Consider the following 23,021-nt stretch of genomic DNA (forward strand, 5'->3'; position numbering starts at 1 on the left):
ATTTGTATTACATTTTGACAATTTTCCCAATTCGGAATTAATTAAGTTCCAGGTAGTTTTAACTTTATTTCTTGAGTTTCTAACTTTTTCCTCAAAGTAAGTTTTTTTATTGTTAATTATATATCTTTGAAGTTCTTTTTTCTTTTTTCTAATCTGAATCTTAATATTTTTGTCCTTGAGTTTTCTGAATTGAGATTCTAAGTGGACTATTTCAGACTGTTTTAATTTTGATACATCGTCAACCCACTTTTTTTGCTTACATAGGCCTTCTGTGACAGAAAGTTTTGGAAAATTTACCTCAAAATGATACTTAAAAATACTATAAAATACATTATACTTAAACTCAACAGTAGAATGAATAACCTGAAACCAGCACTCTGAACTTAAACCTCTAAGAAAAGTGTCTTTGTTTCTTTCATAAAACTTTCTTACTTGTTTTCTTATGAATTTTGGTTTTTTGTAATCAGGAACTCTCAGTTCCATTAACTGACCGTCATGATCTGAGATATGAGTAATTAACCCAGTTACTCTTAAGCTATGAGAATCTATATTTGTAATAAAGTTGTCTAGGGCTGTGCTTGAGTGCTCCGTCACTCGGGTTGGAAAGTTGACTGTGTATCTCATGCCATAAATTGTTAAAATATTAATAAATTTTGTATATTTATCATCTTTTTTTAAAACGTCTATATTAAAATCACCAGCAATGATAATTGTTTCAAATTTTTTACACAGAATGTCTAACAAAATTTCAAAATTTTCAAAAAATTGGTCTAGGTTCAAGTAATTAGGAGATCTATAAATACACCCAAATAAAAATGTAAGCCTGGAAGTACTGATTTCAGTTAAACAGAATTCAAACTCGTTTTCAATTAAAAGTGGTTGAACAGAAGCTAAGTTAATACACTTAAAATTCACATTTTTGTGGGTTAATATCATTACACCACCACCTCGCCCTAAACTTCTGGAGAAATGTGATGCAGTTATATAATTAGACAGATTAATTAAGCCAAGTTCATCCTTTGTCATCTTATGCTCAGTAAGGGCTATTACATCAGGTTCTATTTCATTGAGAAAGATTTCCAGAAGATCTAGGCGAGATGGTAGATGCTGAACATTGTGGTGTATAATAGAAAAAACATCTTTACATTTATTATTTATGTGACTAGTTGATATATCTTGGAATGATGGTGTTTGAACACGGTTTGGTATAATTATCTTGGTGGATGTGTCAGAACAATTTGTGAGTTTAAAGGACAGGTGGATTGGAGTACACTATGTGGTTCTGTAGGAATATTTACAATTAATGATGGGTTTAAGGAGTTTAGATTCTGGGGAACATTTTTTCTTATTATATTACTTGCATCCTTGGCACAATTACTCTGCTTTTGCACTTCACTTATAACACACTGGACACTATCAGGAGCTTTTCCGACTGTCATGTTGTATTGGAGTTGCTGCTGGGCCGGAGATTGGTAAGATCCCTCACTGCCACTCTGCACCAGCGTGGATGGTCCAGATAATGTTGAGATTGGTGTAAGAGTATTGGTCTCTGTAGTAGTCTCTATAGTCGTTGTCTCCAGAGAGGCGTCAGTAGATGATGGTGTTGGAGTAATGGTGTCTGTAGGATTTGGAGCTGAAGAGTTTGGTGCGTCTCCTGGTTTCAATAGTTTTTCCAACTCTGCTGCCAAGCTGTTCCCATCAGAGAAACTATTCACTTCATTCACAACTACTGAGACTTCTGCGCCGGTATTTTCTTGAAACTTCATTAGGTTTTTTATAAAAATGAATGGCGCCACTTTGTCTTTAACGCATCCAAGTGGAGAACAGATCAGTCGCTTTAGGTTCTTCTTTTTGAAGTCTTCTGTGAGCGCTTCAAATGCTTTCTCATAGTAACCAATAGTGGGCTTACTAAAGTAATGAGATTTTGTAACCAATCCATAGACTGTGGAGCCATCTTTAATTTGTTGACTGGTCAGGTGTTGGTTGATAAAGTCAGCCAAAGTTGGTTTGCCAATGAAACTCTTGAAAACCACAGCGACACCTGCTGACATGTTCTTAATGTGCCAAATATCTGCAGAGATACAATGTGCAAAAGCTGTGTCTGGTCGGTTGGAGAGTTTATTTATGATTTCTGTTATGTCGGTTCTCACTACTTTTATACTATTGCTCCTGAGATTAAAAGGTGTCTTCGGAAAAGATGGTGGGGAGTGTTCTGCAGGATCAAAAGTTGTTGTCTTGGTTCTTGAATTGGACTCAGTACTGAAGGGTTTGTTTAGCCAATTTGCAATACTCCTGGATACAACAGTTTTCCTATCTGATTTAAATGATATCCATCTTTAGTATAATGTTTTTTCGAGTTAAGTTTATGACTAAAAATTAAGTACTTCACATTCATTTTGATTGACAGAGATAATAGCCAGGAATTACATTCTTCTATCTCAAAAAATTGTTTCCCATTTTCTGGCTGTTGATAGATGTAGGGTAACTCTGTCAATATAATCCTTGCCTTGGAAGACTTAATAAGTGATTCGATCTTTGCTAAGGCTAGTTTGAAATGTGCTGGTTCTGTGTTGTTAGTTCCCCCCATCAAGACAACACAGTCATCTTCTTGAAAATTCTCCAAGGTTTTAGCCAATTGTTCCACCACATATAAGGGTGAGGCACCTGGGTAGAATACAGATGATACGCTGTACTGAGGCATAAGAGGGGATAGCATATCGGCAATATTTCTAGCATGACTGTCCCCGGTTATATAGAAATTTGGTTTTCTGTTTGATTCAATTCGATGCGAGGTCTTGAGATCTTCTGATGGCAATGTAGTTTTTTGTTTTCTGTCCTACCATGATTTGTCCTTTCAGTGACAACAAACTTGTTCTTCCTATTAGTTATAATTTTTACTCTAGTCTGTTTGCTTTTTATTTTCTCCTTAATAAGATGATTTGGTGCAGCATCATTATGGTCAATGTTATTCAGATTTTGATTAGTTTCCTGGAGACTCACAAGTGCACTAAATTTATTGTCGGTCTGAACAATATTGACTGGTAAGACATTTTCCTTGCTTGCACGTCTACTTTTCTTATAGGGGGTAAAATTAACAAGCATAAAATTAAATATCACAGATTTTAAAATATGAATAACAATAACACAGCTACCTACAAAAACAATCACGAACTGTACACTTATACACATGACGAATAAAACATAAATACACTGTAGGCTTACTTTTATTTTTACTATGGACATGTAGACACGCGTCGGTCGTGTGCCGAGTCTCGACTGAAAACGCTCATTTAAAAAAATGTAAGTTTCCCAGCCATATACAACACTGATTCAAGGTCTTTTCCCCGGTTATCAAAACTCAAGAACAATTTTATACACAAAGAATCTCTATTTTCATTTATGGTTACCCTACAAATTATTGCACTTGTGATTAATTAAATCCGTTATGTAAGGAAAAACGTTTTTAATCTTACTTGGTTTGGATTTGCTTTCAAATCGTGATCGGAATTGGTTACGATATTGTAAACAACATTCAATGTAAACATATCAGTGACAGCTAGAAGAAATAATCTTCACTTGAACAGCTGTTCGTTATTTCATAGATGAATATGTGATAAACATTGGGAGAAAACTTTACAAAAAATCGCACAAAATTGGGCTTTTAAACGTCCGTCATTTTATTTAAAAAGTGGTGACGCCATATTTTAATGGCTAAAGACAATTTTGCCAATCCAGTGAATACATTAAAATGATTTGGAACTTGATAGGTAATCTCGTTTTACAGGAGAAGGCCGCGTAAAATGGCTCTTGGGCCGTGACAGACAGGAAGACAGACAGACAGACAGACAGACAGAAATTTTGATGAGACTTGTTTCGGTTTCTTTAATGTATAAAGTAAAAAAAACCTAAAAGTTTACAATTCTGAGCAATGTACAGACAAAACTCCAATTTTATTTATATAGAAAATTATAAAATAAAAATAAATATAAAATTTTTATCTTAAATCGACGTGAGGGGCTCTCCCACAATCCCCCACTCCTTCGCAGAAAAGGTTCTCGTCCATTCTGGACCAAGAAAATGAGACAAAAAAAAGGAAATGAGATAGAAACTTCTATCCAGGCATTCAGCGTACTACACAGTGTACAGTTCGGCCAAAGTTTCTGTGCAGATCTGTTCGGGTCCAGGCGAGGGGGTTGGTGGGGGTACTTTTGTAAAAACATTTCTGTCTTGCTACTCGCTCATCACTAGCGTCTCATTGAGAACCTTTTCTGTGAAGGAGTGGGGGATTGTGGGAGAGTCCCTCACGTCGATTTAAGACAAATTTTATATTTATTTTAAAATTTTTTAGTTATAAAACTAACTTTTTAATTATAAAATTAACTTTTTAATCATAAAATTTAAAATTTAAGGAAGGAGTCCTGGGCGCTTGCACAGGATGTTAACGGAGAAATCGTTAACATCCTGTGCAAGCCAATAAACATAATCTACATCTCCTCAGATCTGGAATCTTGAACATCTTTTGACTTGATCTTCGACTCCCGTGGTCGCGATAAAATCATGGACATCTTCTGCGATCGCAGATGAATAGTGACAACTCCTACGTTAAGTGCGAAATAATATCTTTTGTGGTCACGGAGATTTCATAAACCTCTCCAGTTATCATGGCAAACAGATTATCGGTGAAATAAATTTTATAAAAAAAATTTAAAAAAATTGAGGCCAACGGTAACCGCTGTGTCTGTCGTTAGGGAAATACTGCCCTGATCTCAATAACATGTTCTTTGAATTTTAGATTGTTAGGATTGGTATTTTTAACTCTATAGTAAAATAAAAATAAAGTACATGTAGCGTTACCGCTACAAGCGGAGCGAGTGTAGGCATATAGGCGTCTAACGTCACCGAGACAATCAGGGTTAGATGCACGCGCACATCAAAAACTTGCTGGAGGGACTGGCCACGAGTAGTCAGTTCTCAGTAGCAGGGGTGCCCACAGGGGGGTTTGATGTCGCAAAATGCGACATCAGAAATTTATTTTGGGGGGATTTTATGATTTTGGGGGGGGATTCAAGCCAGTGGTTGGTTAAAAGCACATAAAAGATTAATCAGATAATTTTTACGACCTCCTTAATTTATTACTGGGGTAATTATGCAATCAAAATCCCGTTTGACATTTTATTTTGATTAATAAATCATTTTATAATTGCTATAAAATATATAGATACTTTTATGTGGATTTCCACTTTCTGACTCTATCATGTTTGACAGTGAGAACAACTCCATGCCAACTGCTGTCAAAGGATTATGGTTGGCTCATTAAATTGTATCTGCAATTTGAGTTTGTTTTTACCTTTAATTATGAACTCATTCTCAAATAGTCTCGTTGCCTTGATGACCTATTGATGGTTTTTTAGGTTTGTTTATTATAATATATACTTGATTCATGAAATAAAAGTATTATGATAATGATAATCATTTTGCTATTTTTACAACATGAACAACAACATGAAAGCTTGTGATAATATTTTGGCTCTCCCAAATAATTATGCCTGGGTCATATATTCATTGGAAGAAATTGACATACATTACTGTGACAATTTAATTAACGTTTTTGATAGGCTATGTGTTTACGTTAACTTCAAGAATTGAAACACATGATTCTGGATTAATTAAATTGTATTTGTTATTGTCTTTTCTTGAATCTAGAAAGAGCTTCAAACAAATTTTACTAGTCTTAGAATAGATATATAATTATTTTTTACACCACGCTACACTATTTTGACGATTTTCACATGGAATGATTTAGTCCAGAAAACAGCTGTTTGTCACCAGCTCAATCAAATGGGGTTTTTGTAATGAGTTTTGCCGGACACCAATCAGCTGATTATACTGTATTTGGGTGGCAATGAGTGGTTATAACAAAAAGATAACCTCTCTTAGAGGTTATGACTAGTGATTTTTAGTCCTTTAGTTGGTGGTAATATATAGGGATTTGAACGAATTTAGTGGTATGGCGTAAACTATCATACCTCACTCGTCCAAAATGTGTTGGCCGGACTCGTATAAAAAAACCACTACTCGACTTCGTCTCGCACGGGATTCAGGACTAGTATTGTAATATACTATTTTACCACACTATGATGTTTTAAACTGTTTTACATATAGGTACATTAATTGGTGGCTGAAAGTTACGTTTTGCAGGCCATGCCAGCTGTCATCGTCATTCGGGGATCGAGCAGGTTTTTACATCCTAGGGCCGCAAAATCAGCTGTCCGCTTACTTTCTTAAAACATGAATGCATATTAAATACACAATCAGTATCCATAGCATTACAATAGAGTTGTTTTATTGTCACCGCTGCGTAGCAACTATTTATTATTATTTTTGCTGATTCCTCAAATTATTTATCCCCATGACCTTAAAGTTGTAGTTGTGTTGACTATATCAGTGTGCAGTGCGTTATCATTGAGGTGAATTAGTGGTAATAGCATAGATAAAAGGAGTATAGACATATGTCTATACTCCTTTTATCTATGGTAATAGGGTATAGTGTGGTGAATAATAGCGTTCGTACCACGGACTGAAATGGTTTTGCAGTTCTCGATCGTTTTAAGTCCTCGACTTCGTATCGAACTTAAAAACTATCTCGAACCAGCAAAACCACATTTTTGGCCCTAGGCACGAAATATACTATTAAGTTTAGGCCTAGTAATATTTTTGAGACTGAAAATTTTACACTTATTTAAAAAGGACCAAACTCAGAAGTGGATTAAAGGGTAATTTAGAAAATATCTCAAACTTTTTGACATAACTTTAAGTACTTTCTCCCCTACAATTTAATATGGTAAAATAATTGTTTATGTAAAAACCCTGATCCCAAAAAAGTGGTTTTCGAAGTGATGTGTTTGTCTGTCTGTATGTGTGTATGTGGGTATGTATGGTACAGAGGTACAGACCACGCCTGTGGTCCGAGTCAGATTTTGATGAAATTTGGTATTTTAGGTACCAATCCATGGTCTCTCCAGATGTTTTTTTCCATTTTGGATTTTTAATAGTGATATTCCATAAAACCCTATAAAATAATGGATGAATAAAATTTTCTCAGAATTGGCCCGAACGATTTTGATTAAAAATTAACATGTTATACTCTTTGACAATGACAAAAATTGTATAAACCCTCTATGCCGTAAAAATTATGGTTCAAAAGTTATTGCAACTTTTGTGATTTTCCCTTTTAAAACCTATTAATTCATGGAAAATCGGATTTAAAAAAAACTACATGGCCAATTTTGATTCAAATTGTGTGCATGTTAAAAATCCAACTCATTTAAATTAAAACTAAACTAACAAATAGTTTGCTACTAGAGTTTTCAAGCAAAATTGTCAATTTAAATTTGGTTAAAAGTTTGATTCAAACGCTTAAATTCCCATAAATTTAAAGAAGTGTCGGGGGCACCCCTTCCCTCCCCGCATTATAAACATAACTATGGGTTAGCTCCCAGATCTTCCGGCATGGTTTAAACAACGAATTTGGGGGGGATTCTGCGACGTGAGCTTTGGGGGGGGGGGGATGGGCACCCCTGCTCAGTAGTGTGATAGCAGCATGAGTAGATAAAATAATAGAGGTTGGGGAAGGGTGTAGACTAGGGCAATGTTTAGTCAATTAATAATGTAGAATCTTAAGCATGGCAAATCGGTCATGGTCCAGTTTACTTTGGTTAATATTTGAATTCACGCTAGCTACTTGTAGATATAATTATGTAATAATACTAGTCCATTCATATAAATCATTCATAATTAAATCTCTGTTTGGTATTTATTAAATATAGGTAATAAAACATGGAAGCTGGATGTGAAATGCAGCTAAGGTATTAATGTGCACTCTGATGATGCTATTAGCTTTGTTCAAAATAAGATTCGAGAAGCGACTTGAAATGTGTGTGATATAACGGTGGATGGTAGAGGATATATTGGGCCCAGGTATCTTAATCAGCATTCGTCCAACTCCATTCCGCCACACACAAATCACAAATGTAATCATCACTAACTAACAACCTTGTGCGAACTGACAGTTTTGTAATATTCAAAGACTCTATGGGGCAAAATAGTACTTGAAACAGTTGCAGCATTTGCCAACCACAAAAACAAAATAAAACCTTTTGTAATGCAGTATGATGTTTATTTTTCTATTTATAAACAACTAGCTGAACCCGCGGGCTTTGCCCCGCTTAACTTCATAAGTATTCGCATGGCTCAATCACGTCCTAGTTGAAGTTCGTTCGCTACGCTCACTCACCTTCAGGTTGGAAATCGTTCGCTGCGCTCACTTGTTTTCAGGTTAGCTCGTTCGCTACGCTTACTCGCCTCCAGGTTGATGTTCGTTCGCTACGCTCACTCACCTTTTGGTTGCAAATTAGCTGTTGTCATAAATTTTAAAAAAGTCATCCCTTTTATTGTTTATAATACAGTACTTACATAAAGGTTTTTATGTTTTAATATTTAACATTGGAGAATATAAACGTTGTTAAGTGCACAGGTGTGCTGCGATTGGGGTTTAATACATTTGGACTTATTCAAAAGTAAAATAGTTTTCTGTGCTGCAATCTGTAGAAACACTGTGGCACTATTTCAAATCATGAATAATGCTAATACAGAATGTTGTGATTATTCAAACCTACAAAACAGTTGGTGAAAGTAAACATCTGCTTTTAAATTATATTTATTTGTAAACATAGTAGATCAAAAAGTCTGACATTGGCCCACTTAAAACCCTCTGGGGCAGAGCCCTTTTGACGGATCTGCACCAAACTTTACTCGAACCATCCTTGAAAGATGTTTAATAATGCCTGAAAGTTTCATTACAATCTGTCGAGCGGTTTCGGAGTCCATAACGTATATACATACACACACACATACATAGTTCCTCTTTTATAGATATAGATGTGTATCAATAGGTTTTTTGGACGGATATATCCGTCTATAGCCCAGAAAATAAATTTCTCCGGATGTATATATCCGTTTCCCGCCCAGAACATGAACAGAGATTGATGGATATATCTGTCCGTAGCCCAGCAAGGGTTAAATAGTGTGTGTCTGAATAATTTTTATATATTTTTAAAGGAGATTCCTGGATATTAATACCCATCTACATGTTCAATATTCCTGTTTTATGCCTTTTAAATCTTATTTGCAGCTTAATGTTGTAAAATATTGTAAAACAGTGAAATAGATCCTGCTCGGTATTATTACTCTTATTATTCATCTCACCAATTGTATTATTTTTTTATTCAAACCAATATCTATTAGGCAAAGAATATTTCCATTGGAAATAGCGTTGGTGCTATAAATACATTTTAATAAAAACGATTCAGAAAACCATGATAAAGTTTCCTGTGATAAAATTCAAATACTGTTAACAATAATTAACTATACAAGAGCTAAAATAAGTTAATAAGGTTAAAATAATCTTAATGATCTGTGGGTCTTAAACTGAATACAATGTTTTGAGTTTTATTGTTGTTCAGAAGAAAACTGACTAAAAGCATGCTGAGGCATCACTCGTTGCAGTTTGGGTTATTGGTTGTAATTCAACTATTGTTCTGCTCTTTGAAAAGAAGTTGTATCATCTGCATGTAAAATAGACTTAGTATTTTTTTTAATGTTACTTGGAAGATCATTAATAGAGATTAAAACATGAGTTTTCTATTTATAAACAATCTGTATCAATAGGTTTTTTTGACGGATATATCCGTCTATAGCCCAGAAAATAAATTTCTCCGGATGTATATATCCGTTTCCCGCCCAGAACATGAACAGAAATTGATGGATATATCTGTCCGTGGCCCAGCAAGGGTTAAATAGTGTGTGTCTGAATAATTTTTATATATTTTTAAAAGGAGATTCCTGGATATTAATAGCCATCCACATGTTCAATATTCCTTTTTTATGCCTTTTAAATCTTATTTGCAGCTTAATATTGTAAAATATTGTAAAACAGTGAAATAGATCCTGCTCGGTATTGTTACTCTTATTATTCATCTCATGAATTGTATTATTTTTTTATTCAAACCAATATCTATTAGGCAAAGAATATTTCCATTGAAAATAACGTTGGTGCTATAAATACATTTTAATAAAAACGATTCAGAAAACCATGATAAAGATTCCTGTGATAAATTTCAAATACTGTTAACAATAATTAACTATACAAGAGCTAAAATAAGTTAAGAAGGTTAAAATAAGGTATGAATTAAAGTTTTTAACTATCTTCTATATGCCTAAACTTTGTTGTGGTTCTAGGCTGTTTGATGGTAGTTCCTGAGCCACTTGACACATTTCCTCCTAGCTCTTTCCCTCTCTTCCCATGGTATTGGCTCTTGGTCCAGCCAGTGAGGCTTATCCTGCTGGTAGAGATTGAATCTGTAACAAGAAATCTTATAATGCTAATAAAGTAGACTACAATCTTGATGATATTGACCCTCCAGTAACCCAGCTCAATCCTATCCCTAAAAATACAGCCTACAAGACTTATTTTAGTATTTATGTAATTTCATACTAAATTATAGCACAATATACAGGGTTAGTAAAAATTGTGGAGACCCCCTGTTATTTTTTTAGCGGCCCATACTGGAAAAAATAAACTCGGCACACCTTTATGGCATGTTATGAAGTACTTTTTGGGCATAACCGTCACTTGGTGTACATCTCCAAAATGGGGGATTTTGGGGGAAACTCAAAAATTTCAAATACAAAGACCTATCGAGTGACCCCTCATTTTGAACTTCCTGCTAAAAGAAAACCAAAAATGCAAACTAGAGGTCTTTATCTCAATCCAGTAAAAAATAGCAGCCAATTGAAATTCTCAGAAGTTGAATTTAACTTGCAGCTTTTCAAGTCTGGAGACCCCCTGTAAATTTTGTAGCGGCTCACACTAGGAAAACTAAACTCTACACACCTTTTTGGCATGTTATGAAGTACTTATTAAGCCTAATAGCCACTTGCTTACCAAACCCAAAATGGGGGATTTTAGGGCAAACTCAAAAGTTTTAAATGATAAGCCCCATCAAGTGACCCTTCATTTTGAAGGTCCTGGTAAAAGAAAACTAACAACGCAAACTAGAGGTTTCTATCTCAATCCAGTAAAAAATGAAAGCTGATTGAAATCTTTAGAAATCGGAAATAACTTGCAATTTTATATTCAATTGGCTGCCATATTTTACTGTGTTAAGATAGAGACCTAGAGTTTGCGTTGTTAGTTTTCTTTTATTATGACCTTCAAAATGAGGGGTCACTCGATGGGGCTTATCATTTAAAATTTTTGAGTTTCCCCCAAAATCCCCCATTTTGGGTTTGGGAACTTATGAGAATTTCAATTGGCTGCCATTTTGTACTGAGCTGAGATAGAGACCTCTAGTTTGCGTTGTTGGTTTTCTTTTACCAGGACCTTCAAAATGAGGGGTCACGCGATGGGTCTTTGTATTTGAAATCTTTTAGTTTCCCCCAAAATCCCCCATTTTGGGGATGAACACTAAGTGGCGGTTGTGCCCAAAAAGTACTTTATAACATGCCATAATGGTGTGCCGAGTTTAGTTTTTCTAGTATGGGCCGTTAAAAAAATAACAGGGGGTCTCCACACTTTTTACTAACCCTGTAGAACAAATATTGTACTGTGATTGAAACATTAGTATTACATGATTACTGTACCTAATATAATTGTATAGTATAGTATTAATCACTCGCAACACAGTACTCACTGGCAAGTGGGGACGAAACACAGAACTTCTATACCTATGTGCACTCAAAAACATATATATGTATACCATATATTCTATATCTCTCAATAAATATATCATTGCTCCTAAACTGCAACTATGTATTGTTATTATTAGAAAATTTCCCTAGGGGAGAATAATACCTTAGGCCGATATTGAGTAAGATTTATATATATGGCTAAATGTTCCTAAACACAATGACATGAGTAATTTTGGTCTGATTTTGATAAAATTTGGCTTGAAGGCGGGATAAACTTGAATGAGATGTGGCTGCCCCTCCTGTGAGAACTATCCCGCCCTGAACCCCTGGAACCTGCATCTCGCCGACCTTCCCCCACTCAGGACTGAAAACCACTCACCCAATCTTCAGCAGGATTCCAATACTACACGACCCGATAACTCACAATACACTCAACCCCAATCTCAGAAAACCATAACACACACCTCTGACACACCCACCCCCAGCATACCTGTTGACAAGCCCCCACAAACATCTTACACCACCCCATCATGTCACTCACGTCACTCACATGCCTATTTCACTCACGATGACCTCACTGCCTTCCTAGTTACTCTCCTCACTGCTATCAGGGAGGGGTTCAAAGGGACCTTTAATGCCCTCCTCTCACTGATCCCCACGCCTACCCCGGCCCAGAACCGCCAGCGTGTGAGTGATGTCGCCAACGGCCTTACCAAACGCCTGTTTGACACGCGCACCATCCTGCAGGCTGTAGGATCGGGGCTGAATGTCATCCACACCGATCCCAACAGACATGCTATTGGTAGTGGTCCAATAGGAATAGATCTTAACTCCTTCCGTACCAGACGCTCCCAAATCATTAGCCTGACCAAAGACCATGAGATCGACATCCTTACCTTCAATGAAACCAAACTTTTCCCCAGCCTCTATTCCTGGCTACACCCTGCTCCAGCGAGATCACCTCCCGATTTCTGGTGGCTTTACCATCCTCGCCCATGGACCCAACCTCGATGTACTCCCCTCCCAAACTCCTTGGTGACCTCTCTTTCACTCTCATGGCCAAAATCCACCTTCCCTTGCCAAAATCCGATCATGCGTCTAACCCTTTATGGCAATCCCTTGACCCCTGAGATAGTAGGCCTAATGACTCAGGTCGCTGCTACCCACCCAAGACTGGTCATAGCAGCTGACTTGAATTGCCACCATCATACATCATACACCATCATTCTGTAGTGGTGACCGCATACTACAGCCCCGGGTACGCTACTATTTCATTTTCTGCTAGACTTCCAAATGGTTCACCACATGACCCCACCCACTAGATCAGTGTTTCCCAACCTTTTTCCGTTCAGGGCACACTAACTAGAACACGTTTGTAGTCACGGTCACGGCACACTTTTCTACAAAAATATTGTGACAAAAATATCATGACCACAGTCTTGTCCGCCGTGCTACCTGCGTCAGTGTGTTCCTTATAAATGTGGCCGGCTACCTTCATTAAATGTATTTTGTGTTAAAAATGTGTGAACTTTATGTTTAATGTTGAATGTAATTTTTAATGTTGAACTTTATGCTTAATTAACAAGATGACGTGCATTTGTATCTTATAACGAAGGCTGCTATCAGATTTATGGACCAATCAATTTGATGACATGGGTTTGAAAATGGGTTATTTATGACCCGAAACTAGTCACCCTTGACTATTTTAAGGACTGGACACGGAATAAAAAGGTACGGAACCTATCATATCATTCGTACATCAGTCCCGGTGGCAATAATGTTCAAAATATCAAGGGATGAGAAGTACTTTTTTATATTTCCTTCAAACAGACGCAGACTTATCAAAATTGGAAACATGGATTCAACACTGACAAGTAATTCTACACAAAAGATTGTGTTCTCATGAACGCGCAACCGCACTTAAAGCACCTCTATTACGACATCAAAAGTTTTTTAACTACTTCAAATTTCGCGGCACACCTACAGAGGCCTACCGGCACACCAGTGTGCCACGGCGCACTGGTTGGGAAACACTGCACTAGATATCTCTCTACGTAGGCCAACTACCAACGTCCACAGACAAACTCCTATCCTCAGCCAGCCTGTCCAGGAAAATCACGAACATCTCTTCCGGCTTATGATATAGGCTTAGACCACGCCCCACTCATTTTCGAACTAAAAATCACCTCCTTCCCCTTTAAAACTGACACCGAGGACGACATAATGATAACAGATTTTCTAAATGTGGACTGGGAACACTACACACACACACACTCACAGACTCACTGACACCTCTGACATGCCTTCAATCCCCCCAGACCCCGGCTCAGGAGCTATCCTCGCCGCAAAGACATACTGGCCGTTCAGTACCGGCCAAGAGAGTCCTTCGGACCCCTCTCAGGCTTCACCCTGACGTTCTAGCCCTTATCAAAGGCAAAGGCCATGCGCGCCGGCTCCTACTCCGTGACCCTGCCTCCCCCTACCTTCACCCCCACCTCAACCCCAACACCCCAACCACTCACCTCCGAGTCAATGGCACCCTTGTTTCGGATAGCCAAGGCATGGCTGAAGCTTTCCGAGACAGTCTTTCCTCCATTCACACCCTCCCTACGCACCCCGACTTTGACAAGGAACACCTCCCAGCAGTCGAAGCCCTGGTCACACAACAGCCCGACACTTTCAATCCCCCGGACACCATCCCTGCTCACCTTCTGCTTCATGAATTGACCGCACCCATCACATAACAAGAGGTTGACCGGAAACGGCGCTTCCTCAAAAACACTTCAAATGGGCCTGATGGCATTTCTAGCCTTCTTCTCAAGAAGACTCCTCCGGTCCTCATAACCCTGCTCACCACCCTCTACACTTCCGTGCTCCTATTAGGATACTCCCATAAAGCGTGGAAGCACGCTCATGTCATCCTCTTCCCCTAACCTCACAAAGACCATCGCAACCCGTCTAACTACCGGCCCACCACTCTCACCTCAACAATTTCCAAACTTTTCGAGAAAGTACTGTTTGCTGCGATCCACATCCATTTGAACTCTCTTAGCCTCCTCCCAAACACCCAAGCAGGCTTCCGTCCCGGAGTCAACATGTATGATCAGCTTCTGCGGGTTGTTACATACCTCCAAACAATTTCTACCGTCCAACTATCCTTTCCCTCATGGACGTCCAGAAGGCTTTTGACATTGTCTGGCACGATGGACTCCATGTAACCCTTCTAGACCTCCAGTTCCAAGTTTCAGTCATCAGGTGGATTTTCATCAACGTCCGCACCGCTCATGTCCGTCATTGTGGCACCCTCTCCACCTTATTGACCCTCCATGGCGTGGTCCTCCAAGGTTCGGCAATCAGCCCTCTTCTGTACATTCTCTACGTCGGGGACCTTCTGTCCTCATTTCCAAACGGCCCCACCGACACTTCCTATGGTATTGCTCAGTTCGCTGACGACACCGCATTCTGGACCTCTCACTGACGCCATGACACCCTGATTTGTCTGACTACAACCACCCTTCACAACTACCTTTCCTACTATCTCCAATGGCGTATAAAATAGAATAGAAATCATCTTTATTTGCCATTGACACTATGCATGTATTAGCAACAGTCAAGAATATAATTTTAAAATAATAAAAGGGATCTTTTAAAAGCCAATGATATAATTGTTTTAAAAACATCGAGTGAGTTGGATATGATTGAACAATTTTACTGAGTTTGTTATATATTTTCTGTGTCATACCTATGTGGATTTTTTAGAGTCAAATTCAATCTGAAAAAAACATAAGCTGTAGGCCATGATATAATATATGTACAAATTAATAGCTGTTTGGAATTCCAGTTTAATAAAAAGAGGTTTACAAAGAGTATCAGGATGTTCATTACATATAATTCTAACAATATTTTTCTGAATCAGTAAAATATCCTGAATTTCTTAACAAGTTTAACTGCTTCCCCAAAAATATCAAGCCATAGCTATTAATGCTTTGAAAAAAGGCTAAATACAGTAGGCCTAAGACATTCTTACATAGCTACTGTCAACAAGTGAGATCAGTCTTCTAACTGGATAAAAAACGTGAGATAATCTTGTAGATAGATAATCTATGTGAGATTCCTAGCTGAGCTGGTTATCAATGTGCCTAGGAATTTCACACTTTGCTGTATTATCAAACATTTGATCTGTGGGTCTTAAACTGAATAGAATGTTTTGAATTTTATTGTTGTTCAGAAGAAAACTGACTAAAAGCATGCTGAGGCATCACTCGTTGCAGTTTGGGTTATTGGTTGTAATTCAACTATTCTGCTCTTTGAAAAGAAGTTGTATCATCTGCATGTAAAATAGACTTAGTATTTTTTGAAATGTTACTTGGAAGATCATTAATAGAGATTAAAACATGAGTGGTCCAAGTACATGAGGCACTCCGCAATCCACTATTATCTTGTTTGACATCTCACCATTAACAGAGCCAATCTGTCTTCGATTACTGAGATAAGGATTTAAGAAACACAAACTGAAGAACGGTAATCCCCAAAGCCATAGTGTTGAAGTTTCATTAAATATCCTGGTGACAGTGGCTTAGCCAGGATTTGAGTTGGGGGGGGGGGGTTCTCCGGGGGGTTTGGGTGGTATGGAATACCCCCAACTAAAAGGGGGGTCCTCCCCCGGGAAAAATTTCAAAATTTGGGCTTCAAATAGAGCAATTTAAGGCCAACTATGCAATAAGTTCTATCTCCGTTCTTAAAATATAACTATTTTAACATTATTTTATATTTATATACAGCATCTTTTTATTTTACACACAAAAAATAAAAATATTTGAAACCTTATCTCTTGCATTCACTATTTAAACAAACTCTGTCCAAATGTTTCAATTGCTTTGTAGTACCAGTAACGGCATAGTTGGTATGGTAGCATGGTAGGCTACCATAATATATTTGGATTAGGATTAGAAGTATTGATATATTTTTGTTTATTACGTATTTAAATTATCGATTATTGCCGTCGATTTGTATGATTTTCAATATATTTACAATATTAGTGTGATTATTTTATTTTGGTTTAAAACTCTTTTTCTAATAATAAAAATCTAACCAATTTGAATTTTAAAATCTTTTGTTTTTTGCCACGATTTAGCCACCTTATTAGAGCAGCGTAGTTTTGAATTGTTGAAGTAGTAAACGTTGCTCATTCATGTGTATATAGTTTTAATGTATATTAACTTATATACATAACATTTTTTGTTTTCAATTAGCCTACGTATCAACACCAATCAAACTTATCCGTTCATACATTTTGAACCCTTTTTAACATATTTTGCTCACCATTAAAACGTATTACAGTAGCCCTTTTTAAAAGGTGTTTTCCTGTCTTTATATCATTATCATTTTTATCTCTAGTGCAAGTGTATTGTGGTGTTTGTGTGTGTGTGTCGTCGACCGTCGTAGTGTAGAAGGCCCAAGGTCAACTCGCCCGACGTGTCACACGGCTTTGACCGAAATGTCCCAAGCTCTCTCGCACGATCGAATTCTAACGTCTGCATTCTACAGTATTTCTAGTTTCTAGTCCGGTGTGTCATTACCAATTAAGAAACAATGGAAAACATCTAGTATACTCGTTGAATGGTATTATGTGAATACCAGACTATACTATTAAAGCAGCTGAGTTGATCATTGGTATTGCAATTACAAGCAGTATAACACATGTTTATGTTTCTCATAATTTTTAATACAAAAAATAAAAAAATTTCTACATTTCGGGGGCTCTGGACTGCCTGGTGATCCAAGTCTTTCAGACAGAGTGGCCCAAGCAAAGGCCCTTGACTCAAAGGCTTCAATGACATCACAAACTAAGGTTTCAATGGCATCTAAAGTTGATCGTCCCCTTTGAAAACCAGATTGTAAAGTAGAAAAAAGATTATTGTATTCAAGAAACTCATACATTTGTTCAAGGACTACTATTTTAATTAGTTTAGATAGAATCGGAACTATTGAAATTGGCCTGATGTAGCTTTCGGGTTTGTCTCTATCTCCTTCCTTGAAACTAGGACAGATGCGGGATAGTTTTAATTGTTCTGGGAAATGTTCATCAGATAAAAGACTATTAATCTATATATTTAATACGCTAGGCATATTTTTGTCATAATTGTTTTGGAGTTGTGGTGCTACCGATCACCATGTCCAAGGTGTCGTTAGAAAGGTCTTAGCATGTAGTTTTGCCATCAAACAAAAAAACTTTGGAATTCCATCAGGGCTCTTGCCCCAGTGGCCTTCAAAATTCCCATGTTATTCTTAGGGAAAAAATGTTTGTTTACATTTAAACAGATGAATACTTTGAAATTGACACTAGTATTTGAAACAGCTGGTTGTACTAAAATTTTGCACAACATCAAAACATAACCAAAAAAAGTTCGACATAATGGAGACTATAACACGTTGACCAGGGCGGCCAATAGGAGGAGGCCGACGAACTTTACCTGATAGACGCGGACGAAATACAAATAATACTATTGTCGTTGATAGCAAGCACCCTTCCGTGTTGGGTTTAAGTGTGCTCTCCAACAGCCGCCTGAAGATTTCACATTCAATTTAGGACTGTTGGATAATCGCTGCATAAGCTATTGATTTTGGAAGACAAGGAGGTGGGTAGTACTACACCGGAAACAGAAGAAAGGAGATATTAGATGAGTGGCAAATGCGCTGGGAGCAGAGTGTTTTATGTTAACGTTTTAAAGGTAAACGTTTGGATATATAACTAACATCAGAGAGAGACTGGAATAAGATTGGGAGAAGGGTCACTATAAAATGCAGTTTGTCACAGGACATGGACAATTTCAAGGCGAATTTGTGAAGATTTCATTTCACATGGTGGAAGAGGAAGTATGTAGACGTGGAGAAATAAAAACCACTAGTCACGTATTTATAAATTGTTCACTTCAGGAGACAAATAGGAGAGTCTTGGATAAGATAGGTCTAGAGATGAGAAAATATAAGGACAAGGAAACAATTGAGACATTTAAAAAAGTAGCTAGGGAAATAGGAAAAACCAGGGATACATACAGGTGGTAAAAAAAAAACAAACAAAGAAAGAAAAGGAATGAAAACTTGCCCATGAAGAGGAGAGGAAAGGTTAGAGCGAATCCAATGATCCCTATCGCTGAGGGTGGTATGGGGAAGGGAGTCGTGCTGTTAGGCTTTTGGACACATAATGTGTCTGGAAACCTATTGCGGCTATGAGTAAGGCTATTTGTAGAAACCACTATTTACAATAAATGTTGATTATGTCGATCTGTTATGTACATCTTGAGTATTACCATAATCTTTGAGTCGAATATTTTAAAGTCATCAGAAATAATGACTGTTATTCGTTTTAAAATAACGCCTGTAATACTTAGCAATTGCTCAAATTCGAGCAACAGGTACACTAGTTATTATAGTTAATGGGTGTATGATAGCAGGGATTATTTTCTTGAGAATATTATTTGACAATTTGTAGCAGTCCAACAAATTTGAGTTTTTCTATGTTGACATGTATTCTATGTATGACACTATCCACGTCAAGCAGAGTGTTGGGGGGCTTTGAAGCTGTAGAAACAGCTTGGCTCATTTTGGTGGTTGTTGGAGGTGTTGTGACGGATGTCTCAGTAGATGTGGGTAGCTTGGGGTGACTCTCTGCAGATTCATCAGTAGTGAATGAAGGTGTAGGAGGTCCAGATCTCAACATAAGATGTTTCTCCTCCATTGGTAGGGCTTGTTTATCCATCTGCAAAGTAGACCCTCAACCAGTGTTAGATTTGCCACTGGCCGCAAGCATAAGGGGGTCGCAGTGGATTGGAAAAAACAATTTTTAGAACAAACAAATTTGTATTTATCTAAACCATCAGTTTGCAGCAATCACAGGTTACAACAATGATGTCCCCAAAATTACAGCCCGAGGGAGATGTTCACGATTTTGCCATAGTCGCGAGTGTCGAAGATGATGTCCCCGAAATTGCGGCTCAAGGGAAATGTTCATGATTTTGGGCTCGAGGGAGAAGTTCACGATTTTGCCATAGTCGCGAGTTTCGATGATGATGTCCCCGTGATTGCAGTCTGCGGGAGAAGTTCACGATTTTGCCGTAGTCACGAGTCTCGATGATGATGTCCTCGTGATTGCAGTCCGCGGGAGAAGTTCACAATTTTTGTCGTAGTCGCAAGTGTTGAAGATGATGTCCCCGAAATTGCGGCTCGAGGGAGATGTTCACGATTTAACCGAGATAGTGGGTGACAATGATGATTTCCCCATGTTTGTGGCCCACGGGAGATGTTCACGATTTCATCCTTGATCGCGGTTGACGACGACCACGATGATGATTGTGGGAGATTTTCATGATTTCGCCGTGGCCGCGACTGTCGATGATGATGTCCCTGTATTTGCGGCCCACGGGAGATGTTCACGATTGTCCGGCAGTCGTGGGTGTCATGGTTCTAGATTTGGCGATCGTGGCTTACAATGATTTCCCCATGATTGTGACCCGCAGTAGATGTGCTCAATTTCATCCACGATTGTGGGTGAGGATGGTAATGGTTATGATTATGGGAGATTTTCACAATTTCACCGCTATCGCAGGAAATTTCTAGGGAAATTCAGGGGGTGGGAGCCGCTCAAGTAATTTGGCCTAGAGCCGCAAGTACCTTAAATCCGGCACTGCCCTCAACATAGAATTCAACAATAAGACAATACAACAACAACTGCCTACTAAGAGCCAGTCATAAAATAACATGCAATTAAGTTATAACAATCCAGTAAACGGACATAGGTGTACCTATAAAAAAGAGATATGAACAAATGAAAAAAAGTTACCTGAAAAGAAGAACAAGAAGAAAAACGTTTTTAGTGTATCTTGACAAGCTGCAAAGTACAAAGCCCTACACAAAATACACACAGAGACAGGGGAAGACAGACAAATCCCTTCGACAGCACTGAACCATACACAAACACTAACAGAGGAAGTCAGACAAAACCCTTCGACAACACTGCAACATACACATACACAGCAGACAGCAGAACCTCTCTCTCCTGAAGAAAAAGGAACAGCAATAACTGTGGTAGCTCATTTTCTTAGGACAGATAGCACCCCAAAAACTCACAAGGAAAACAACAGCTTACTGTATCTTCAGCAACATATTGAACATATAGACTCACTTCCATCAAGCAATGATGAAAGTAATGAATTTACTGAAACCAGATCACCAACAAAGAGAATCATTAGACAAATGGCAGTAAATAGCAATACAGGGTGAGTTTCACACCTCAACCAGAAAGGTGCAAGTGAGATAGGAAAACCTCAAGATCTTTTAGTTCCCTCCTGAAGAAACCCCACTCATCTCAACACAGTTAGGTGCAGACTCAGACTGGACACAAGCATGTGGACTAGGTTTCTACAACACAAACACAGGAGAAAGTTCCCTTCCTTTGTCATCTACAACACAAAGAGATATTTCCAACAGACTTGCTACAGGGCAACTATCATATGACAACTTTATGCTGTTTATACTGTTTATATGGCGATAAAATGTAATACTGGTAAACCATACATCATAGTCTTCCACAATTATAGAAACTGGAAGAAACAGATTTTCAAACTAATGGAACTTATGAATGATTGCATAAGATTCCCAATGCTACTATCATTAGACATCATGGAATCTATTCTCCCTGCAATATGACTTGGGGAATCCAGCCACACAGAGCTACTCCAAGTACTCTTGCAGTTTGTGTGTAATGCAAACCTGCATCACATTCGTCTCTACACAAAGGAGAAAAGAACAAAATAGGCTGTAGACAAAATAATATACAGCTGCCTTCGTAAACACCAGAGAAAATCCAGAAGATAACCCCCCTGCAGGGATACCAACTGCTATAGTATCAGGTGGAGAGCAGGAGCACTATCTCCGAACTCTGAGATCTACAATGACCCAGAACCTCCGACCTCTGGCACCAAACTTGACTTTGAAAGAGCTGCAAAGAAGGAACAGAAAGAATTATGGAGAGCAAGAGAAGTATACCTTTTAAAGCATTTCCGGACCATCTACAAGGAGTATAACCATCAAGATCTGAAAGAAGCTAACAGTGAGCTAGAAGAGCATCTTTTTCACTATATATGTTGTTGTGCCCTTAAATATATTAAATTAAAACCCATTTTGTTAGAGCCACTTCTTTCATTGTATTTAATAACAAAAACCTAAAACTTAAAGTAAACATGAAACAATAATATATCAAACCAGATGACAAGCAAATAAACAAACTATTAATGTAGACCTCAGGACATCTCCCTCTTAAAGTTCTTCTATGAACCTCTTGGCAGGTTTAACAATTCTGGTAGGTCTGTGTATGGTTGAAGAATGATTATGTAGGTTGGATCTTGGTGTATGTGTCTGTCTTGGAGGAAGTGTCTGTGTATGGGGGTTTTCTTTATCAGGATTTTCTCTTTCTCCAGAGGAGAACATAGGGAATAAGAATTTTGTATTCCTGATATATCTTCCTCCCTTTTTTGTTTCAACGTTATATTTCCTGTTCTCTAACTTCTCCTTGATTACCCCTTCTTCTCTTCGGTCCGATACCCAAACTTTAGCGTTTTCTGGGTAATCCTTGACCTGGGTCACTCTATGTCTTTTATTGAACTGTTGTTCCTGTTTCCTCTTTTCTTCCATTTGTCTAAGTCTATATCTATTGTGATTTGGTGTGGCTGGAAGTAGAGTTGCTTTATTCACTGGTAGATTTGTTCTTAAAATCCGTCCCATTAATAGTTGTGATGGGCTATAACCACATTCCTTTGGCGTCGTATTGTATGCCAATAAGCCCAGATGTCTATCCTTACACTTCTTTAATATGTTTTTGAAGATTTTCACACCACTTTCAGCTTGACCATTGCACTGATGATGGTATGGTGAACTAGTTTCCACTGTGAAGTCGTATTCTGATTTGAATAGTTCCCATTCTTCTGATAGAAATTGCACACCTGAGTCTGATCTAATTGACTCGGGGATGCCATGCTTTTCAAACGATGTCTTCATTGATTTAATCAATATTGCCGTTGAACAGTTAGATACCTTATATACATCGATGTATTTGGAATAATAATCCATGAGAATTATGTATTTATCATTGTTGAATTCACAAAAATCTACTCCGATTTTCTGCCAGGGTCTTTCAGGAACCTCTGTAGGAATCATAGGATGGCGAGGAGGCACTCTGTCAGCAATGCATTGCGGGCAATAGGTTACTTTTTGTTCGA

The 23,021-nt window shown here is 37.8% G+C and overlaps 1 protein-coding gene across 2 annotated transcripts in view; it reads right to left on the minus strand.

The window, feature by feature from the left end:
• Positions 1–10,125: 10,125 nt before the first annotated feature.
• Positions 10,126–23,021, minus strand: part of LOC129000711 (uncharacterized) — a 62,149-nt gene continuing 49,253 nt past the window's right edge. For both annotated transcript variants that reach the window (XM_054427718.1, XM_054427796.1), the window contains one exon: positions 10,126–10,416. In XM_054427718.1, coding sequence (XP_054283693.1) covers positions 10,293–10,416 — 124 coding nt within the window. In that variant the 3' untranslated portion in view covers positions 10,126–10,292. The remainder of the gene's footprint in view (positions 10,417–23,021) is intronic.

Source organism: Macrosteles quadrilineatus, unplaced genomic scaffold (genome assembly GCF_028750875.1).
Source record: "Macrosteles quadrilineatus isolate MER2022 unplaced genomic scaffold, UCM_ALF_1.0 Scaffold_1__1_contigs__length_201487025, whole genome shotgun sequence".
In the NCBI taxonomy this organism is placed as follows: Eukaryota; Metazoa; Arthropoda; class Insecta; order Hemiptera; family Cicadellidae; genus Macrosteles; species Macrosteles quadrilineatus.